The 18,972-nt window shown below is 42.2% G+C and overlaps 1 protein-coding gene across 5 annotated transcripts in view; it reads right to left on the bottom strand.

The window, feature by feature from the left end:
- Positions 1–14,558, bottom strand: part of MFN1 (mitofusin 1) — a 47,587-nt gene extending 33,029 nt beyond the window's left edge. The window contains exons 1-4 of one of the 5 annotated variants that reach the window (XM_055110712.2): positions 13,409–14,558; positions 12,256–12,374; positions 9,188–9,323; positions 2,173–2,335 (exon numbers count right to left, since the gene is read on the bottom strand). In XM_055110712.2, the coding sequence (XP_054966687.1) occupies positions 2,173–2,335; positions 9,188–9,323; positions 12,256–12,367 (411 nt within the window). In that variant the 5' untranslated portion in view covers positions 12,368–12,374; positions 13,409–14,558. Of the gene's footprint in view, positions 1–2,172; positions 2,336–9,187; positions 9,324–12,255; positions 12,375–13,093; positions 13,322–13,408 lie in introns of those variants that run through there. The other 4 variants (XM_008957338.6, XM_003831963.6, XM_055110713.2 and 1 more) reach the window with 4 other exon arrangements.
- Positions 14,559–18,972: the final 4,414 nt, after the last annotated feature.

The raw sequence follows: 18,972 nt of genomic DNA, 5'->3' as shown, positions 1-18,972 counted from the left end.
AAAAATCTTAATCACAAAACAATAGTGATTCCTTCATTTATATGAATTAAAAGCTTGATTAGTATTTTCTTTTCTTTTCGAGACAGTGTCTTGCTCCATTTCCCAGGCTGAGTGATCACGGCTCACTGAAGCCTCAACCTCCCAGATTCAACCAGTCCTCCCACCTCAGCCACTCAGGTAGCTGGGACTACAGGTATGCGCCACTATGCTTGGCTAATTTTTGTATTTTTTGTAGAGATAGGGTCTCACTATATTGCTCAGGCTGGTCTCAAGCAATCCGACCACCTCAAGTGCTAGGATTGCAAGCGTGAGCCACTGTGCCTGGCCTTGAATAGTATTTTCATAAACATCATCTCATTTTTCTAATAACTAATCTGAAGGGTATGCTTATTCTAAAACTTACAGATTGAGTCACCTGATTTACATCAAAGAGCAAATTCACAAAGCAAGAACCACCCATGACTTTACCAAGAAATAAAATAGCATGGATCTTCAAGCACTGAACTTTTGTGTTTGTGGAAGAGATCTTTAGACTCAAGAGAAAGTAACCACAATGAGAAACAGTGCCTTAACTAACTGCTTTCAGTCCAGAGTCAACATTTTGCATCCTAATTTGTTTTTCCTTTTATTTTTTTTTTTGGCTGAAGGAGTGGCACTGAATTGAGAAATTTATGAAAGGTAGGGAATTGCCATTGGCCCTCATCTGATAAAGTTAAAATATTTATTCATAAATATACTTACTACATAATCCTGAGGTAAGACAGTTTCTAAAAACACAGATACATATCAAAAATAGATTCCAGGGCCCAATTTCTTAAGCAATTCTGTTTCAAAAAGACAAATCGGAGGCCAGGCATGGTGGCACAAGCCGGTAACCACAGCACTTTGGGAGGCCAAGGTGGGACAAATTTGAGATTAAACAGCAATGATACACGATTAAACAGCAATGATACACTTCAATAATGTTAGTCTCGGCCGGGCGTGGTGGTTCACGCCTGTAATCTCAGCACTTTGGGAGGCCAAGGCAGGTGGATCACCTGAGGTCAGGAGTTCAAGATCAGCCTGGGCAATATGGTGAAACCCAGTCTCTACTAAAAATACAAAAATTAGGCAGGTGTGGTGGTGCATGCCTGTAATCCCAGCTACTCGGGAGGCTGAGGGAGGAGAATCACTTGAGCCCAGGAGGTGGAGGTTGCTAGCCGATATCGTGCCATTGCACTCCAGCCTGGGCAACAGAGCAAGATTCCATCTAAAAACAAATAAATAACTAAAATAATGTTAGTCTCACTGGAAGGGTAGATTTAAAAAACTTGTTAATTCTAATATACCTTTAAATTAAGGACAAGTTTTATTTTTTTCACTAATTTAGTTATGAAGTGAAAAAAAAATTTAGAGTACTCAAAATATTTAGTGATGGCTTTCAAAGTTAGAAATATTAACAGTTCTTTTTGGCCAGGTGTGGTGACGCATGCCCATAATCCTAGCACTTTGGGAGGCTGAGGCGGGTGGATCACCTGAGGTCAAGAGTTCAAGACCAGCCTGGCCAACATGGTGAAACCCTGTCTCTACTAAAAAAAAAAAAAAAAAGTATGAAAATTAGCTGGGCATGATGGCACGCACCTGTAATCCCAGCTACTCAGGAGGCTGAGGCAGGAGAATCATTTGAACCCGAGAGGCAGAGGTTGCAGCGAGCCAAGATCACGCCACTGTACTCTAGCCCGGGTGACAGAGTGAGACTCAGTGTCAAAAAAAAAAAAGGCCGGGTGCAGTGGCTCACGCCTATAATCCCAGCACTTTGGGAGGCCGAGGTAGGCGGATCATGAGGTCAGGAGTTTGAGACCAGCCTGGCCAAGATGGTGAAACCCCCATCTCTACTAAAAATACAAAAATTAGCCGGGTGTGGTGGCGCACGCCTGTAGTCCCAGCTACTTGGGAGGCTGAGGCAGGAGAATCGCTTGAACCCGGGAGGCAGAGGTTGCGGTGAGCTGAGATTGTGCCATTGCACTCCAGCCTGGGCGACAAGAGCGAAATTCCGTCTAAAAAAAAAAGAAGAATATTAACAGTTCTTTTTATAAGATGTCAGCGATGCAGACATCTATAAAAATGTTATTAAAGAATAAGTTCAGGACATTGTTTCAGGTATATTATTCTGCTAAAGGTTAAAGATCATACCTTCACACTCTTTTTTTCATCTGATCCTTCTGTCATAAGATAGGCTTTATCTCCATCAGTTCCTTCAACACTTAGGAAGCAATTGGTTATATGGCCAATCCCACTAGGGAGAACTTTATCCCACAACATTGCATTGATAACAGAGCTCTTCCCACTGCTTGTCCTAAAGAATATACAAAATCATGAAAAACAAAACGTAACAGTAAAAAAAGTAGTTCTTTCACTGGGTCTAATATCAACTTTTTTAAAATCCAAATTTTGTTAAGATTTCTTAAGACTGCATTTTTATGAAAAGATTAACCACTTGGCTTACACAAATACTAGCAATGTACATTTCAGAAAAAATAAAGTGCAAGAAGACAAATCCCACCTTTCTCATAGTAGTATCCTCAACTTTTCTTTCTTGCTTTTTGTGGCAATTCGAAATCACAGGTCAAAATTCTGCAACACTACTCCTATCACAAGATGGGGTCTAATATCCCATCTCCTTAAATCTGGGCTGGTTTGTGACTGCTTCAACAAATAATGCACATCAGAAGTGACAGTGGGTGGCCAGGTGCAGTGGCTCACGCCTGTAATCCCAGCACTTTGGGAAGCCAAGGTGGGTGGATCACTTGAGGTCAGGAGTTCGGGACCAGCCTGACCAACATGGTGAAACCCCATCTCTACTAAAAATACAAAAAATTAGCCAGGTGTGGTGGGGGGGCCCTGTAATCCCAGCTACTCAGGAGACTGAGGCAGAAGAATCGCTTGCACCCAGGAGGTGAAGGTTGCAGTGAGCCAAGATCGCGCCACTGCACTCCAGCCTGGGCGACAGAGCCAGACTGAGTCTCAAAAAAAAAAAAAAAAAAAAAAAACAAAATGAGTGACACTGGGTGACTTCCAAGACTAGGTCATAAAAGATAATGCAGGTTCTTCTATCTTGTTCCCTGGAATATATGCACTTGGAGCCTTGCCATGTAAAGTCCACTTACCCCGAGTCTGCTGTGCTGCAAGGAAGTCAAGCTAAATGGAGAGCTCTGAGTAGTGCTCTACTCAACAGTCCTAGTCTTTGAATCATTCCAGCCCAGGTCCCAGACATGTGAGTGAAGATTTAAGATCATTTCAACCCTCAGTTGTTGAGCCACCCCAATCTTCACATCTTCTCAGTTAAGCCTCCAGAGTCCATGGAGCAAAGACAAGACATCCCCGTTGTGCCCTATCTGTATTCTTGACTCACAGAATCAGTGAACATAATAAAATGGCTGTTAAGTTGCTAAGTTTTGGGTAATCTGTTATGCAGTCATAGGAAAAAGGACACTTTTGATGGCTCTGAAATGCAAAGAACTCATACTCACTTCAGGGACTTGCTTTCCATTAAGTCAACCCAAGTCCCAGATATCACTGGGAGCCTTTTGGTTCACTGCAAAAGCATCCTATCTTTTCGGCATATGTTTTACCTCTTTCCTTTAGCATAAGAGGGAAAGAACTTTTCTTTATGTTATAGATATCATTCCCAACTCCCTTCCCAGGGAAACTTCTTGCTTTCATTAGCTCAACATTGGCTTCTATTGCCAATATACCACATCCTGCAAGGATGCCTAGGATCTCTCTTAAGATTTATCTTTCTGGACATTTCATGAAGCCTTGCAGTGATCCTCAAGAGTAGTTCTGAAACCATCCCCATGGGGTTAACAAGAATTACATGCCGGGGTCTGGACAGAAATATGGCTGTAGCTCATTAATAATCAGGCTGCACTTTGGCCCACTTCCTTGTTGCTAAATGTCATGTAACACCAGATACTGACCATTTGCACCCCCATTCTTCCTATAGACAGGAGCTCTGACATTAGAATCGTAACACTTTTAAGGATAGCTTAAGATGTTTTTTGGGCCCCCAAATCCAGCAACCAGTTTGAAGACCCCCCACAGAGGAATGGGATGGATCAGCATGCGAATACAGCCTAGCCTTATTATCTCCCTGTCCCATGACTTCACTCTGCAAGTTCCAACCAATCAACGACCTCTACACTTTGGGTACTCCAAAAACCTTAAAAACCCTAACCTCAAATTCCTTGGGGAGATGGATTGAGGTTCCCCCCCCATCTCCTCATTTGGTGACCCTACGATTAAACCTCTTCTCTGCTGCAACCTGGTGTCTCAGCATATCAACTTGCTGCATACATTGGGTGATGGACCTACTATAGTTACAGTTTGGGTCCCTCCACCCCATATAAGAATCATCTGGGGAGCCCATTAATGATGCAGATTCCTCAAGTGAACTGTGAACCTAAAGAATCAAGACTCTGGGGATGCTCTTGGGATGATTCTTATGCATACTAAAGTGAGACACACTGTCACCCTGCCTTCCCAAAACGAACAAAAAAAACAACTGTGGAAATAGAAACTTTTTCTCCTCTACTATCAAAATCAACACAGAACACTTCATAACTAGATATGTGGGGATTTTTCCACATGCATGAAGCAGTTCTCCAGCAAACACCAACTGGGTGTCCTATCATTCATTTCTACCTCCTCCCACCTTGGTTCAATGTCAGAATAGCTCACAGAACTCAGGGAAGCACTATACTTACATTTACTGGTTTATTATAAAGGATATTGTAAGTGACACAGATGAGATGCCTGAGCATTCATGCCCTCTCAGCATGCCACTCTCCCAGCATAACCATGAGTTTAGTTACCTGGAAGTCCAATCATGTTCAAGAGTTTTCATAAAGCCTAATTTTCAGCCTGTCCTCCCCCACCCTTCCTGGAAATGGGTGGGTGGGAAGGAAAGTTCCAGTCCTCTAATCCCCTGATCACTTAACCTTTCAGGTGACTGGTCACCCTCTGAGGTTATCTAGGTGCCCCACCCTAAACCACTCATTAGCATAAATTCAGTTGTCATCAAAAAGGGCTCATTATGAAAACAAGAAACTCCAATCACTCAGGGAATTCCTGTGGTTTTAGAAGCTCTGTGACAAGAATGGGACAAAGATCAAATATATTTCTTTTTACACCATACCAATGCTTTCTAATTTTCCTTTTACCTGGCGGGCATTTTTTTTTCTTGTTTGAGATGGAGTCTCCTTCTGTGGCCCAGGCTGGAGTGCAGTGGTGCGATGTCAGCTCACTGCAAACTCCACCTCCTGGGTTCAAGTGATTCTCCTGCCAAGGCCTCCCAAGTAGCTGGGATTACAGGAGTGCACCACCGCACCCAGTTAATTTTTCTATTTTTGGCAGAGACAGGGATTCACCATGTTGGCCAGCCTGGTCTCAAACTCCTGACCTCAGGTGATCCACCTGCCTCGGCCTCCCAAAGTGCTGGGATTATAGGCGTGAGCCACCACGCCTGGCCCCTGGCTGGCATTTCCATGGATAGTCCCTCTTCCTCTCCCCAGTGCTGTCATTGTTTTTCATTACACACTCTCCCTGGATCATCTCATCAACTCCTGTGATCTCAATCACCAATATAAGCCAATAATTCCTAAATTTCCTAGAATTCTCCCTAGTCCAAGTCTCATATTTTCAACTGCCTTTTTGGTAACTATACTTGAATATATATAGTTGTATTAAACACACACAATTTCCTGCCTATACTACTGTCAGAGGTGTTTGAAGCAGAGCAACTCCATCTTGAACAGGGGCTGGTTAAAATGAGGATGAGACCTACTGGGCTGCATTCCCAGGAGATTAGGCATTTTAAGTCACAGAATGAGATAGGAGGTTGGCACAATATACAGCTCACAAAGACCTTGCTGATAAAAGAAGTGGCCAAATCCCACCAAAACCAAGATGGCGATGAAAGTGATCTCTGGTCGTCCTCACTGCTCATTGTAATATATATATTATATGTATATAATATATACAGTTTAGATGCCATGGCAACATCCAGAATGGATGGATATATGGGCTAAAAAGGGGAGGTACCAGCTGGGCACGGTGGCTCACACCTGTAATCCCAGCACTTTGGGAGGCCGAGATGGGTGGATGGCCTGAGGTCAGGAGTTTGAGACCAGGCTGGCCAACACGGTGAAATCCCATCTCTACAAATAATACAAAAATTAGCTGGGTGTGGTGGTGCACTCCTGTAATCCCAGCTACTATAGGGAGGCTGAGGCAGGAGAATTGCTTGAAGCTGGGAGGCAGAGGTTGCAGTGAGCCAAGATCACGCCACTGCGCTCCAGCCTGGGTGACAAGAGTGAAATTCTGTCTCCCAAAAAAAGAAAAAGTTGGGGACAGGTACCAACCCTCAGTTCTGGGAATTGCCTACCCCTTACGTGGAAAACTCATGAATAATCCACCCTTTGTTTGGCATACAATCAAGAAATAACCATAAAAATAGCAAAGCAGCAGTTCTCGGGACTGATCTGCCTATGCAGCAGCCATTCTTTATTCCTTTATTTTCTTAATAAACTTGCTTTCACTTTATGGATCCATCCGGAATTCCTTCTTGAGCAAGGTCCAAGAACCCTCTCTTGGGGTTAGGATCGGGGCCCCTTTCCGGTAACATTATCACAACTGCCTCCTACCCCTGTTCTCATTCAATTCATTCTCCCCATTATATCGAAGGTTATAATTGTAACATCCAATCCTCTCATGACTATTTTCCAAAATAAAAGAATGCAGAACGCCTTACCATGATATATTAATACAAGGTCTTTTACAATCTGACTTTTGCTTACAAAGTCTCTTCTTTTGCTATTGTTTCGTAACACCTTAAATTCAACTACTTGAGTTCTCCAAACACACTGTGGTCTCCCTACCTCTTTCTATTTATGGCTTTCCGCAAGAAATGAGCTTTTGGACCTTTTTCACATCCAAAGCTATACCTATTTCTCATTCTCAGTAGGACAGTTGAGTCATCACCTTCCCAGGAGGCTCTTCCTTCCTACTCCACCCTAATCTGAAGTAGGATCTTTTTAAATGGAGCTGTCTCATGCCAGACTCTGTGTAAGGCCCTGAGAATATGGTCAAATGGGAGAAGCAGAAAATAAAAACATAAAATAAGAGCTTTGTGAAAAGTGTTGAAAGACATTAACAGGATGCTTTAACAGAAAATAACTGAGAAGGAATAATTTAGATAGGGTGGTCAGAGAAGGTGTCCAAGGTAGTAACATTTAGGATGAAATATGAAGAATGAGAAGGCACTAGACGTAGCTAGAACAAGGAAAGGTGAGTTGTAGGCAAAGGGAATTGCAAGGGCAAAAGCCCTACGATGGGAAATAGCTTAGAAGGCCTACGAAGTTAGTTTAGTAAATAAATGCCTCTGTTGGTACACAGCACATGATAGCTGAATAACCAGTTATGGAACTAGTCATTTGTCTTTGCATATAAGCTGTGGCAGAGATCACCCTATCACTCTGGATTGTTACACCAATGTACGCCTCCTACTCTCCCTCTAGGAATGATGGAGTTGAAAATTTTGGAAGACGTACCTGATCACTGCCCTTTTCTCCCTGCCATAATCCTTACAACCTGTGAACCAGATAATTGTCAACCTTAAGAAAGACACTAAAGAAAATCACCTCTAAATTAGCCAGGCACAGTGGCTCACGCCTGTAATCCCAGCACTTTGGGAGGCCGAGGTGAGTGGTTCACTTGAGGTCAGGAGTTCGAGACCAGCCTGGCCAACATGGTGAAACCCTATCTCTAATAAAAATATAAAAATTAGGCCGGGGCCAGGCGTGGTGGCTCATGCCTGTAATCCCAGCACTTTGGGAGGTCGAGGTGGGCAGATTGCCTGGGCTCAGTAGTTCGAGACCAGCCTGGGCAACATGGTGAAACCCCATCTCTACTAAAATACAAAAAAAAAAAAAAAAAATTAGCCAGGTGTGGCAGCACACGCCTGTAGTCCCAGCTACTAGGGAGGCTGAGGCAGGAGAATTGCTTGAACCCGGGAGGCGGAGGTTGCAGTGAGCCGACATGGTGCCACTGCACTCCAACCTGGCAGCGGACTGAGACTCTGTCTCAAAAAAAAAAAAAAAAAAAATTAGGCTGGATGCAGTGGCTCACGCCTGTAATTCCAACACTTTGGGAGGCCAAGGCGGGTGGATCAGGAGTTCAAGGTCCTGAAGTCCTGAGGTCAGGAGTTCAAGACTAGCCTGGCCAATATGGTGAAACCCCATCTCTACTAAAAATACAAAAATTAGCCACGTATGGTGGCACACGCCTATAATTCCAGCTACTAGGGAGGCTGAGGCAGGAGAATCACTTGAACCCGGGATGTGGAGGTTGCAGCGAGCTGAGATTGTGCCACTGCACTCCAGTGTGGGCGACAGAGTGAGACTCCCTCTCAGGGGGAAAAAAAAAAAAAATGCTGAGTTTACTTGGGAATCAAAAATAAAGATTATAATCTGGAATGCATGGAATGGCATACCAGTGCATTCAGTGAGGGTAAGAGGAGTTTCTATTAGCAAAGAGATTTACATAAGCTGCCTAGAAACAAGAGTTATTTGGTTCCAGAGGTTCAACGCCAGTTATTGTCAGTTCATTGGTGGAGATGCCATTACTGGGCAAGAACTCTCCTGAAAACATTTTATCTGAATTAAGGCAGTCCTAAAGTATGTTTATTGATAAGTCTTATCAAAGCAGGAGATTTGAAAGAATTTCTAGAAAGTCCTTGGAAATAGTTATCTCAGACAAGAGCCTCTTTCCTTCTAGGCCTGTCTAGGTATGACAAAGTGATTTCATCCTAGCTTCTGAAACTTTCACATAATCAAGTAAACTTAAAAGAGTAAAACACAAAGTATGCTTATCATTTATCTATATTTCCATTCTTAAAACTGTCTATGAGCCAATTCTTAGAGATGAGAATCATTAAAAGGTAAAAATATGATTGACTTTCATAAAGCTTCATTTTATACCAGGAGGTAAAATGCACAAATTCTTTCACATGCTAACTAACAGCTTTAACATTCAACACAGGCAGAAACTTGCGGGGCTGGGGAAGGATGGGAGAAATATTACTTGTTGAAACATCAGACACAAAGCTGATTCCTGGAAACTAATCTTAGAAGTAATAATAAATAATTACCTGCCAAAAAATGCCACCTTCATGTGTCTCCGAGATAGCACCTCACCAATGATGGAAAGCTTGTCTTTATATCCTTGCATTTCTACCAGATCATCCTCAGTGGCTATTCGATCAAGTTCCGGATTCTTATATGTTGCTGCAAAATTGAAATGGCATTAGAAAAGTGATATAAATGAATATTAAGTTAGTTATATGATGGAATACCTAAGATTGTATGTATTTTTGCTTTATGTTAACATGCCACCCACAGCATCTCAATGTTTGGTAAAAGGTGCATACTCCGTGGCAATGGGTCACAAGAATCCCGCCCAAAAGAATTTCAAGAATATTAAAAGTTGCAAGGGCACAGTCAAAAGTGGACTTCTAGGTCTCAAACATACAAGCTACCCTTGAGACAAGAATACGTTTCTAAAGAGAGAAACTAGAACCTAACACTGACCTATTATTGTTCCAACCTGACTGAATGGATCTTCAGATCTTGAGCTCAGAAGGGGGAGCCACATACTGAGAGAAAAAAGTGAGGTTTGAATAGGAGCCCCTCAGAAATTAAGATACGGTGCAAGGTCTCTAAGCTAGGAAAGACCTTGCTACTTTACCATGTTCTATCTGCTTCCCCCAGGGATGAGGTGAAACAGCTCACTTAACACAAAGACAGAGAAGAAAGAGAATTACAGGTTGTATCCCGTCTACAGCCATACCACCCTGAATGCACTTGATCTCATCAGATTGTATCCCACTCTCACTCTCATTAGGTTTAGGGTTTAACCACACATCCCAGCCCTCACCTCTCCTCCATGGCTGGAGGTAGTTGAAAAAGCCTGGGTTTGAAAAATAGAAAAATCTTTCAGTTTTGTTTATAACTCAGGAATAGGAGATAACCTGATGTTTACATTCTTATCACCTCTTTTTGAAGGTAAAGACATGAAGATTCATGTGGGCATGGGGGCTCACGCCTATAATCCTAGCACTTTGGGAGGCCAAAGTGGGCAGATCCCTTGAGGTCAGGAGTTCATGACCAGCCTGAACAATATGGTAAAACACCATCTCTACTAAAAATACAAAAATTAGCTGGAAATCACTTGAATCCGGAGGCAGAGTTTGCAGTGAGCCGAGATGGTGCCACTGCACTCCAACCTGGGCCACAGAGTGAGACATCGTCTCAAAAAAACAAAAACAAAAACAAAGATTCATCTGGCTATCTGAATGACCCTAATTAGAGACAAACACTGCCACTTAAAACTTCTCCAGTGCACATCCAATTAAGCTTCTCATATCTCACCATACTTTTCTAATGTATTAATAAAATATGTGCAATTTGGTGAATAATGGACAGACTGGTTTAAGTATCATTACATTTATTTTTGCTTTTCATTTTATTTTTGCTCTTGTATGTTTCTCTTGATTTATTTGCTTTGTCTCCTTTTTGCAACATTTTTACTGAGGTTCTAAAACCTGTACAACTGAATTCAGATTCTAAAGCTGCCATTTCACTAGTGCCTAGCATGATGCATGATCTATAACACGCACAATACACATTTAACTTCATTTTCACTTCCTATTATTTTTAGAAAAAAAAATTTTTTTAAAGTCAACTGTGCCAGCTCAAATTATTTCCTCATTGGAAACAAAGATTCTATACTACTATTTTTTTTTCTCATTCAGCATTGAATTGTGTCAAGTCTGGTGCTAGGAATACAATGAATCCCAGGCTCCTGCCCTAAAGGAGCTCAAAATATGGTAAGAGAGGGTTGGGAGAGACATGAAAAAAAAAGTTTGATTTCCAATCTACCAAAGGTTTCCCCACTGTCGCTGGAAAAATTTACAGAATCCCTCCCTTTCCATTGTATAGTTGAGAGGTGCATAATCTTTTCTTTTTTTGAGATGGAGTCTCACTCTGTCACCCAGGCTGGAGTGCAGTGGGCGACTTCGGTTCACTGCAACCTCTGCCTCCCGGGTTCAAGCGATTCTCCCTCCCCGAGCCTCCTGAGTAGCTAGGATTACAGGCGTCCGCCACCAGGCCCAGCTAATTTTTGTATTTTTAGTACAGACAGGGTTTCACCATGTTGATCAGGCTGGTCTTGAACTCCTAACCTCAGGTAATCTGCCGATCTTGGACTCCCAAAGTGCTGGAATTACAGGTGTGAGTCAGGGCGCCTGGCCGAGAGGTACATAATCTTAAGAACCAGAAAAAAATTTCAACAGTTATCTCCAAAGAAGGATTCCCGGCCGGGTGTGGTGGCTCACACCTGTAATCCCAGCACTTTGGGAGGCCAAGAGAGGTGATCATGGGGTCAGGAGTTCGAGACCAGCCTGGCCAATATGGTGAAACCCTGTCTCTACTAAAAATACAAAAATTAGTCAGGCATGGTGGCACGTGCACTGTAGTCCCATTTACTTGGGAGGCTGAGGCAGAAGAATCGCTTGAACCCAGGAAGTGGAGGCTGCAGTGAGCCGAGAACATGCCACTGCACTCCAGCCTGGGCAACAAGACAAGACTCTGTCTCAAAAAAAAAAAAAAAAAGAAGTATTCCCTAGTAAGACATGACATTCCTCATCACCTTTAACAGTTATGAAACTCCTTTTTCCCCCTTTCCACTGCAATTCAGCCTCATTTGAGAGAATTAGATATGTCTGAGGTCTTGGCTTAACTGCTAAATTGGGGAGGAGACAAGTATAATGGTTAAATGTGGACTGCCTGATTTTTTGTCTGGGCACTTATTAGCTGTGTGATCTTGGGCAAACTGTTTAACTTTTCTTTGACTTGGTCTCTTCATCTTTAAAATGACAGATGGTGGTGATGAAAATTAAATGAACTATTAACATAGCTATTTCTCATCACCTAGTGGTGATGAAAATTAAATGAGCTATTAATATACTAAAGTTCTTAGTTGTTATTAATACCATTTAATTTTCCCCTTCTGGAGGTTAGAAAGGGGTTTTATTCATTATAGTACTTCTCATAGTATACAGTATAATGCCCTATACATGTGTTCAATAACACGTTGAAAGAATAAGCACTTTTATATATTTTCAACAGTAATTACTTTAAAAACTTAAGAAGAACTAACCTTCAACAAAATGTGATCCTTCAGTAACAAACTCCAGTAACTGGTCAAAGATTGCAGTAATCGCCTTCTTAGCCAGCACAAAGTGCTTCAGTGGAGAAACAGGTTCTGCCATTATGCTACTAGAGGGAGATAAAGTTAGAAAAGCACCAACTAAAGTGGATGATAGACATGCAAACTGATGACACACCAGTGACATTCATCAACTCCCCAATGAAATAAATTATGCTGGCAAAATGTTTTTAGGTAATTCTTTTTTGGGAGTGTTCTAGTCAGACAATTAGAGACGACTTTTGAATGATATTTCACTAAAATAAGTGAAATCTATTAGCCAAAATCTTGGTTGCAATTTCTACTCAATTTCCCTTCGGTGAAGACGAAACTAATTGTGACTAAGTTTGTCACTGCATGTGACTCTAAAGTACATCAGGGAACAGGGTTAGTGAGACGAAGCCAAATTCACAAACAATAACGAAGTTACTAAGTTTCTCAACCTGAAGCTCTAGGTGAGTAGGAGTGGATATGCAGAGTGAGGAAATAAAATTCTAAGATCACAATGTGTGGCTGACATTTAGAAAGGTAAGGCTTCAAGAGGGCATTAACGCTTCCAGCCAAAGTACCAGAAACTCCAAGGACTATAAGTTTAAGAAAGCATAGGTGGTTTCTCAAGAAAAAGACACCAAAGACAAACAATCACGGTCTAATCCTGGTGTGTACATGGAAAGGAACAGTGGCCATAAAGAAGGCGGATTCTTCCAGAGAGTCAAGAAATGACCGCGCGAAGGAGCTGCGTGGGAAAAGCCGGGTGGGGGTAACGCCCCGGTCCGGCCGGTGTGAACACCTGCCTTAGAAAAGGCCTCCCACCTTCCCACACCGGGCGCAGGAGTCAGGGCCAGAGCCCACCCCCGCGCCGCGCACGACCGTCCAGGTCCGGATCCCCCAATCCCACCCCCGAGCACGGCCTCGTGGGCTCCGTGGGCTCGACTCGGCCGCCAGCCCCGTTCGCCCGACAGTTGGCTCTCTCCTTTCCCACAGGACCGCGGCGGGCGGCGCCTCGTCACACAACGCTGCATGCACGACTCCCGCCCCCAGTCCCCAGTCGCTCGAAGGTCACTCCGAGCGTCGTTAACGTGCTGTCGAGGCAGCCGGCACTCACAGTCTCCGCTCCAACTATCACCCGGCAACAGCAACTCGGCCACAGATGCCAAAGTGCCTCATCTTCCCGAGAAGTTAAAGGCGGAGAGGAGGCAGGGGGAGTGGCAAAGGGCGGTCACTTCCGGCCTCTTGCCTCCTCTGTTCTGTTTGGCTCCGTGGCCGGAAGCGCATCTATGCCAGGCGCCATTTTCCTTAAGGGCAGAAGGCAAGGTTTGTTGTGGGCAGAGACTGCTACCAGGAGAGTGGTTTTCCGTTCCCCCTTCCAACTTCTTCCCCTCCCTTCTCCCCTCAAAGTGTCCAAGTCTCTGCCCAGCCTAGGCTTAGCTAGCTTCCAATGATGGTGGTGGCTGACGCCTATAATCCCAGCACTTTGGGAGACCGAAGGGGCGGGATATCTCTTAAGCTCAGGAGTTCGAGACTAGGCTGGGCAACATAGGGAGGCGCCCTCCTCGGCCCCCGACCCGCTTCCTCCTCCCCGTCTCTACAAAATTAAAAAATGAAAAATTAAAAAAAATTTAAAAACTTAGCGAGGCGTGGTGGCACACACCTGTGGTCCCAGCTACTTCGGAGACTGAGGCGGGGGGATTGTTTGGGCCCGGGGCTGCAGCGAACTGTGATTTATCGTGCCACTGCACTCCAGCCTGGGCAAGAGAGCGAGACATTTTTTCAAATAAATAAATAAATAAATGACAAAAGAAAAGAAATCCAGATCGTATTACTTTCCGAACTTAATAAGCTTTCCAGGCCGGGCGGGGTGGCTCACGCCTGTAATCCCAGCACTTTGGGAGGCCGAGGCGGGCGGATCACAAGGTCAGGAGATCGGGAGCATCCTGGCTAACACGGCGAACGCCCGTCTCTACTAAAAATACAAGAAGTAGCCGGGCGTGGTGGTGGCGGGCGCCTGTAGTTCCAGCTACTCAGGAGCCTGAGGCAGAGAATTGCTTGAACCCGGGAGGCGGAGGTTACAGTGAGCCGAGATCGCGCCACTGCACTCCAGCCTGGGCGACAGAGCCAGACTCCATCTCAAAAACAAAAAACAAACAAACAAACAAACAAACAAACAAAAAGCTTTCCAACAGCTTGCCATTATACTTAAAATTAAAGCTTCGGATGGTAACCGCCCAAGGAAAGCCTTCACCTTGCCCGCTGACTAGCCAGAACTGATACAAGACAGGGGAATTGCAAATAAAGACTTAGTCACGCAAAGCCGGCTGTATGGGAGACTGGAGTTTTATTATTACTGAAATCAGTCTCCCCGAGCAGCACTGGGGAGCAGAATTTTTAAGGACAATTTGGTGGGTTGGGGGAGGCCACTGAGCCAGGAGTGCTGATTGGCCAGGGATGAAATCACAGGGAGTGGAAGCTGTCTTTCTGCACGAGTCAGTTCCTGGGTTGGGGGACACTAGGTCAGATGAGCCAGTTTATCGGTCTGGGTCGTGCCAGCTAATCCATCAGTTCTGAGCATAGGTAGTCTCAAAGGGAACTTTTACTCTGTTTGAATTTTAAAAATCATGATGGTATCCTTTTATTAGTTCTGTACTTAATAATTATATTTAATATAATTACTGCATTTTAAAGCAAGAGTGACATATTACAGGCTATAAATTATAGCACGGTAATTAAATGTTTAATATAGTAAGTAATAAGAAATTTAATCCATTGCTTTTGTGTGTGTGTGGAACACACATATTACCAAAAAGCCAGGAGAGTAAACACAAAGAAGGAAAAGAATTAAAATATAAACGCTAAAACCAACATAGATATTAACAAAAACTAGAGTTATTTGAAAGAAATTATCAATTTGATGTATCACTGCCAAATCTGTTCAAGAACATAAAAAATGAAAGAAGACACAAATTAAGGGGAGAATAACTATAGATATATACTATAAATGCCAACAAATTGAAAAGCTTAGATGAAGTATAAAATCTGGGAAAACATCAAATACCAAAATTAGACCGAGAAAAAATAGAAAACTCGAATAGGCTAAGTTTCCCACATATTCAAAAATAGCCAGGTCTAGATGATTTTCGGGGTAACTTTCTATTACATGTTTAACGAAAAGATTAATCTTGCCGGGCGCGGTGGCTCACACCTGTAATCCCAGCAGTTTGGATCATGAGGCGTGTGGATCATGAGGTCAGGAATTCGAGACCAGCCTGTCCAATATGGTGAAACCTTGTCTCTAATAAAAAACACAAAAATTAGCCAGGCGTGGTGGCAGGTGCCTGTAGTCTCAGCTACTCCAGAGGCTGAGGCAGGAGAATCACTTGAATCCGGGAGGCGGAGGTTTCAGTGAGCCAACATCACGCTACTGCACTCCAGCCTGGGCGAAAGAGCAAGACTCAGTCTCCAGAAAAAAAAAAAAAAAAAAAAAAAAAAAAAAAAAATTCACACTTATGGACTACAGAGGCAAACATAGGAAATATTAGCTACCTGAGGCCAACGTTGTATTAGAATTATTTTTTTATCCAAGTAGGGTTTTCCTAGGAATACAGAAATCATCAAACAGAAATCAATATAATCCATAATACTGACAGACCAAAGGAGGAAACCCACATTTATCTCAATACATGCAGAAGAAGTACTTGCTAAAGTTTAATATTTATAATAAGTCCTAACATTTATTTTTTATTTGCTATAAGCAAAGCTCTAATATTTATTTTTTAAATTATCAACCATTTCTCTTTATTTCCCTTGTTCTCTGCCTATATTTACCCAACTCTTAATATTCAAAGCATGTTGTTACTATTAAAGTATGTGATACTCTTGGAGGAACAAACGATGGAATGTAATTGTGTAAGACACAGATTTACATGCTAATTATGTCCATGGGGAGTTGGTATATGATAAAATTGGTATTATGAATCACTGGGTAAGATAAATTATTTTATCACATTGGAGAAATTGGTTCAGTTTAATTAACAAAAATAAAGTTTGAATCATATCTATATACAAATTCAGATGGGTATAAGACCTAAACATGGAAAGTAAAACCAGGCCGGGCGCGGTGGCTCAAGCCTGTAATCCCAGCACTTTGGGAGGCCGAGGCGGGCAGATCCCGAGGTGAGGAGATCGAGACCATCCTGGCTAATCCAGTGAAACCTCGTCTCTACTAAAAATACAAAAAAATTAGTCGGGCGTGGTGGCGGGCGCCTGTAGTCCCAGCTACTCGGGAGGCTGAGGCAGGAGAATGGCGTGAACGCCAGAGGCGGAGCTTGCAGTGAGTCGAGATCTCACCACTGCACTCCAACCGGGGCGACAGAGCAAGACTCCGTCTCAAAAAAAAAAAAAAAAAGAAAAAAGAAAAGTAAAACCAGAAAATTAGGAAAAAACGTAGGAAAATAATTTGGGGACATTTTAGTTGGAGAGAATTTTGTAAAATTAACAGGCAGGAGGTACAATGTAAAGGGAAAATGTGATGAATCTATTACATTAAATTTAAGGATTTCTGTTCAAAAAAGACATCCGTAACAGACACATAGGAAATCTATTTTTTGCAGTATATATTGCCAACAAAAATCAATAGTTAAAAATAAAGAACTTTGGAAAATAGAGCAGAAAACCCAACAGAAAAGCAGACAAAGGATAGGGAGAAGCAGTTCACAAAATGAAAGTTAAAATGACTAATAAGCATATTAGATAGTCTCAACCTTGTTAGTAATCAGATTATGCAAATTTAAACAATAATAATGTACTACTTTATGACCTTAAGATTTACAGGAAATTTAAAAGTTGTATGATATTGTTGATAAGCCTGTGAGGAAACATGATCTTGCTGATGGGAGTATAAACTTTAGTCATTCTGCATATATTTTGGAAGTACTGAATCACAAGTATATAAAAAACTGACAAGAACGTGTATGGTAGGTAGCATTATACAAAAGGCAAATACTTAGATACATGAAAGTCAATTTGATATTTAATTGAATTATAGTTCAGAAAGGTGACAGTTTCCTGCATTATATGGTAAATCTCTTTGAGGTCAAGAACCATAGTTTATCTTTGTATTCCTGAGCACTTGGCTTGATAGTAGATATTCCATAGCTGTTAGTTAAATAGAAGCATAGTAAAATAGTCTTTTTGTTTTGTTTTGTTTTTTTGAGGAGTCCCGCTCAGTTGCCCAGGCTGGAGTGCAATGGCACGATCTAGGCTCACTGCAACCTCCACCTCCCGGATTCAAGTGATTCTCCTGCCTCAGCCTCCCAAGTAGCTGGGATTACAGGCATCCGCCACCATGCTTGACTAATTTTTCTATTTGTGTAGAGACAGGGTTTCACCATGCTGGCCAGGCTGGTCTCGAACTCCTGACCTCAGGTGATCCACCTGCCTCAGCCTCCCAAAGTGTTGGAATTACAGGCGTGAGCCACCGCGCCCAGCCTGTAAAAATGGAAGTTTTTAAGGTTAAAAAAAAAAAAAAAGTTTTTAAGGAAGGGGGTGTCCAATCTTTTGGCTTCCCTGGGCCACACTGGACGAAGTATTGTCTTTGGTCACACATAAAATACACTAACAATAGCTGATGAGCTTGAAAACAAAACAAAACAAAAAATTGCAAATAAATCTCATAACATCTTAAGAAAGTTTACAAATTTGTGTTGGGCTGTGGGTTGGACAAGCTTGTTTTAAGGAGTTGCAGAACCCATGGACTATTTAAGAAAAACTTAGTAACATTACATCTACTGTTCATGGTCATAGTCACACAATTTATTACTACTGAACAGGGATTACAAATCAGAGTCGTATGCTTTTGTCCTTTATTTTTTAATATGTTATTTTCTCTAAGTGTTTGGTATGACATTCCATAAAAAACACAGAGCACATTTTAACTTTAAAGAAAATTATTTGAAGAGTGGTTGGGAGTTTGTCATGTTTATTCTACCTTAAAAAGCATTTGACTAATGATGTTAGAAGATCATTTTTCTGAAGTATAAACAAGAAGTTTTGTCTAGAATTCTGTATTCTCCAATTTCAGTCATTCATGTATCACCTACCCAATTTTTTCCATATCCATGTATGACTATTATTATTTACTTCATATTTTTCACCAATTTGCTTTTCTTAAAAAGTTAATTTTTTCCTAAGTAAAAATATTCATGAATCCAAGTGTTATGCCAATTAAATTTTATACCACATAATTTACAATGATGAAAGTAAAAACTACATACCATATACAATTATTGTTATTATTATTATTAGAGACAGGGTCTCACTCTGTCTGCCCAGGCTGAAGTGCAGTGGCACGATCAATAATAGCTCACTGCAGCCTTGAACTCCTGAGCTCAAGCAATCCTTTCACCTCAGCCTCCCAAGTAGCTGGGACTACAGGCACACACCACCATACCTGGCTAATTTAATTTTAATTTTTTTTTTTTTTTTTTTTTTTGAGACAGAGTCTTGTTCTTTCACCCAGGCTGGACTGCAGTGGCGCTATCTCGGCTCACTGCAAGCTCTGCCTCCTGGGTTCGGGTTCGCACCATTCTCCTGCCTCAGCCTCCCGAGTAGCTGGGACTACAGGCACCCGCCACCATGCCCGGCTATTTTTTTTTTTTTGTATTTTTAGTAGAG

The sequence above is a fragment of the Pan paniscus genome, chromosome 2 (genome assembly GCF_029289425.2).
Source record: "Pan paniscus chromosome 2, NHGRI_mPanPan1-v2.0_pri, whole genome shotgun sequence".
Taxonomy (NCBI): domain Eukaryota; kingdom Metazoa; phylum Chordata; class Mammalia; order Primates; family Hominidae; genus Pan; species Pan paniscus.
The sequence above is the reverse complement of the archived record's forward strand: the minus strand, read 5'-3'. Positions and strand labels throughout refer to the sequence as shown.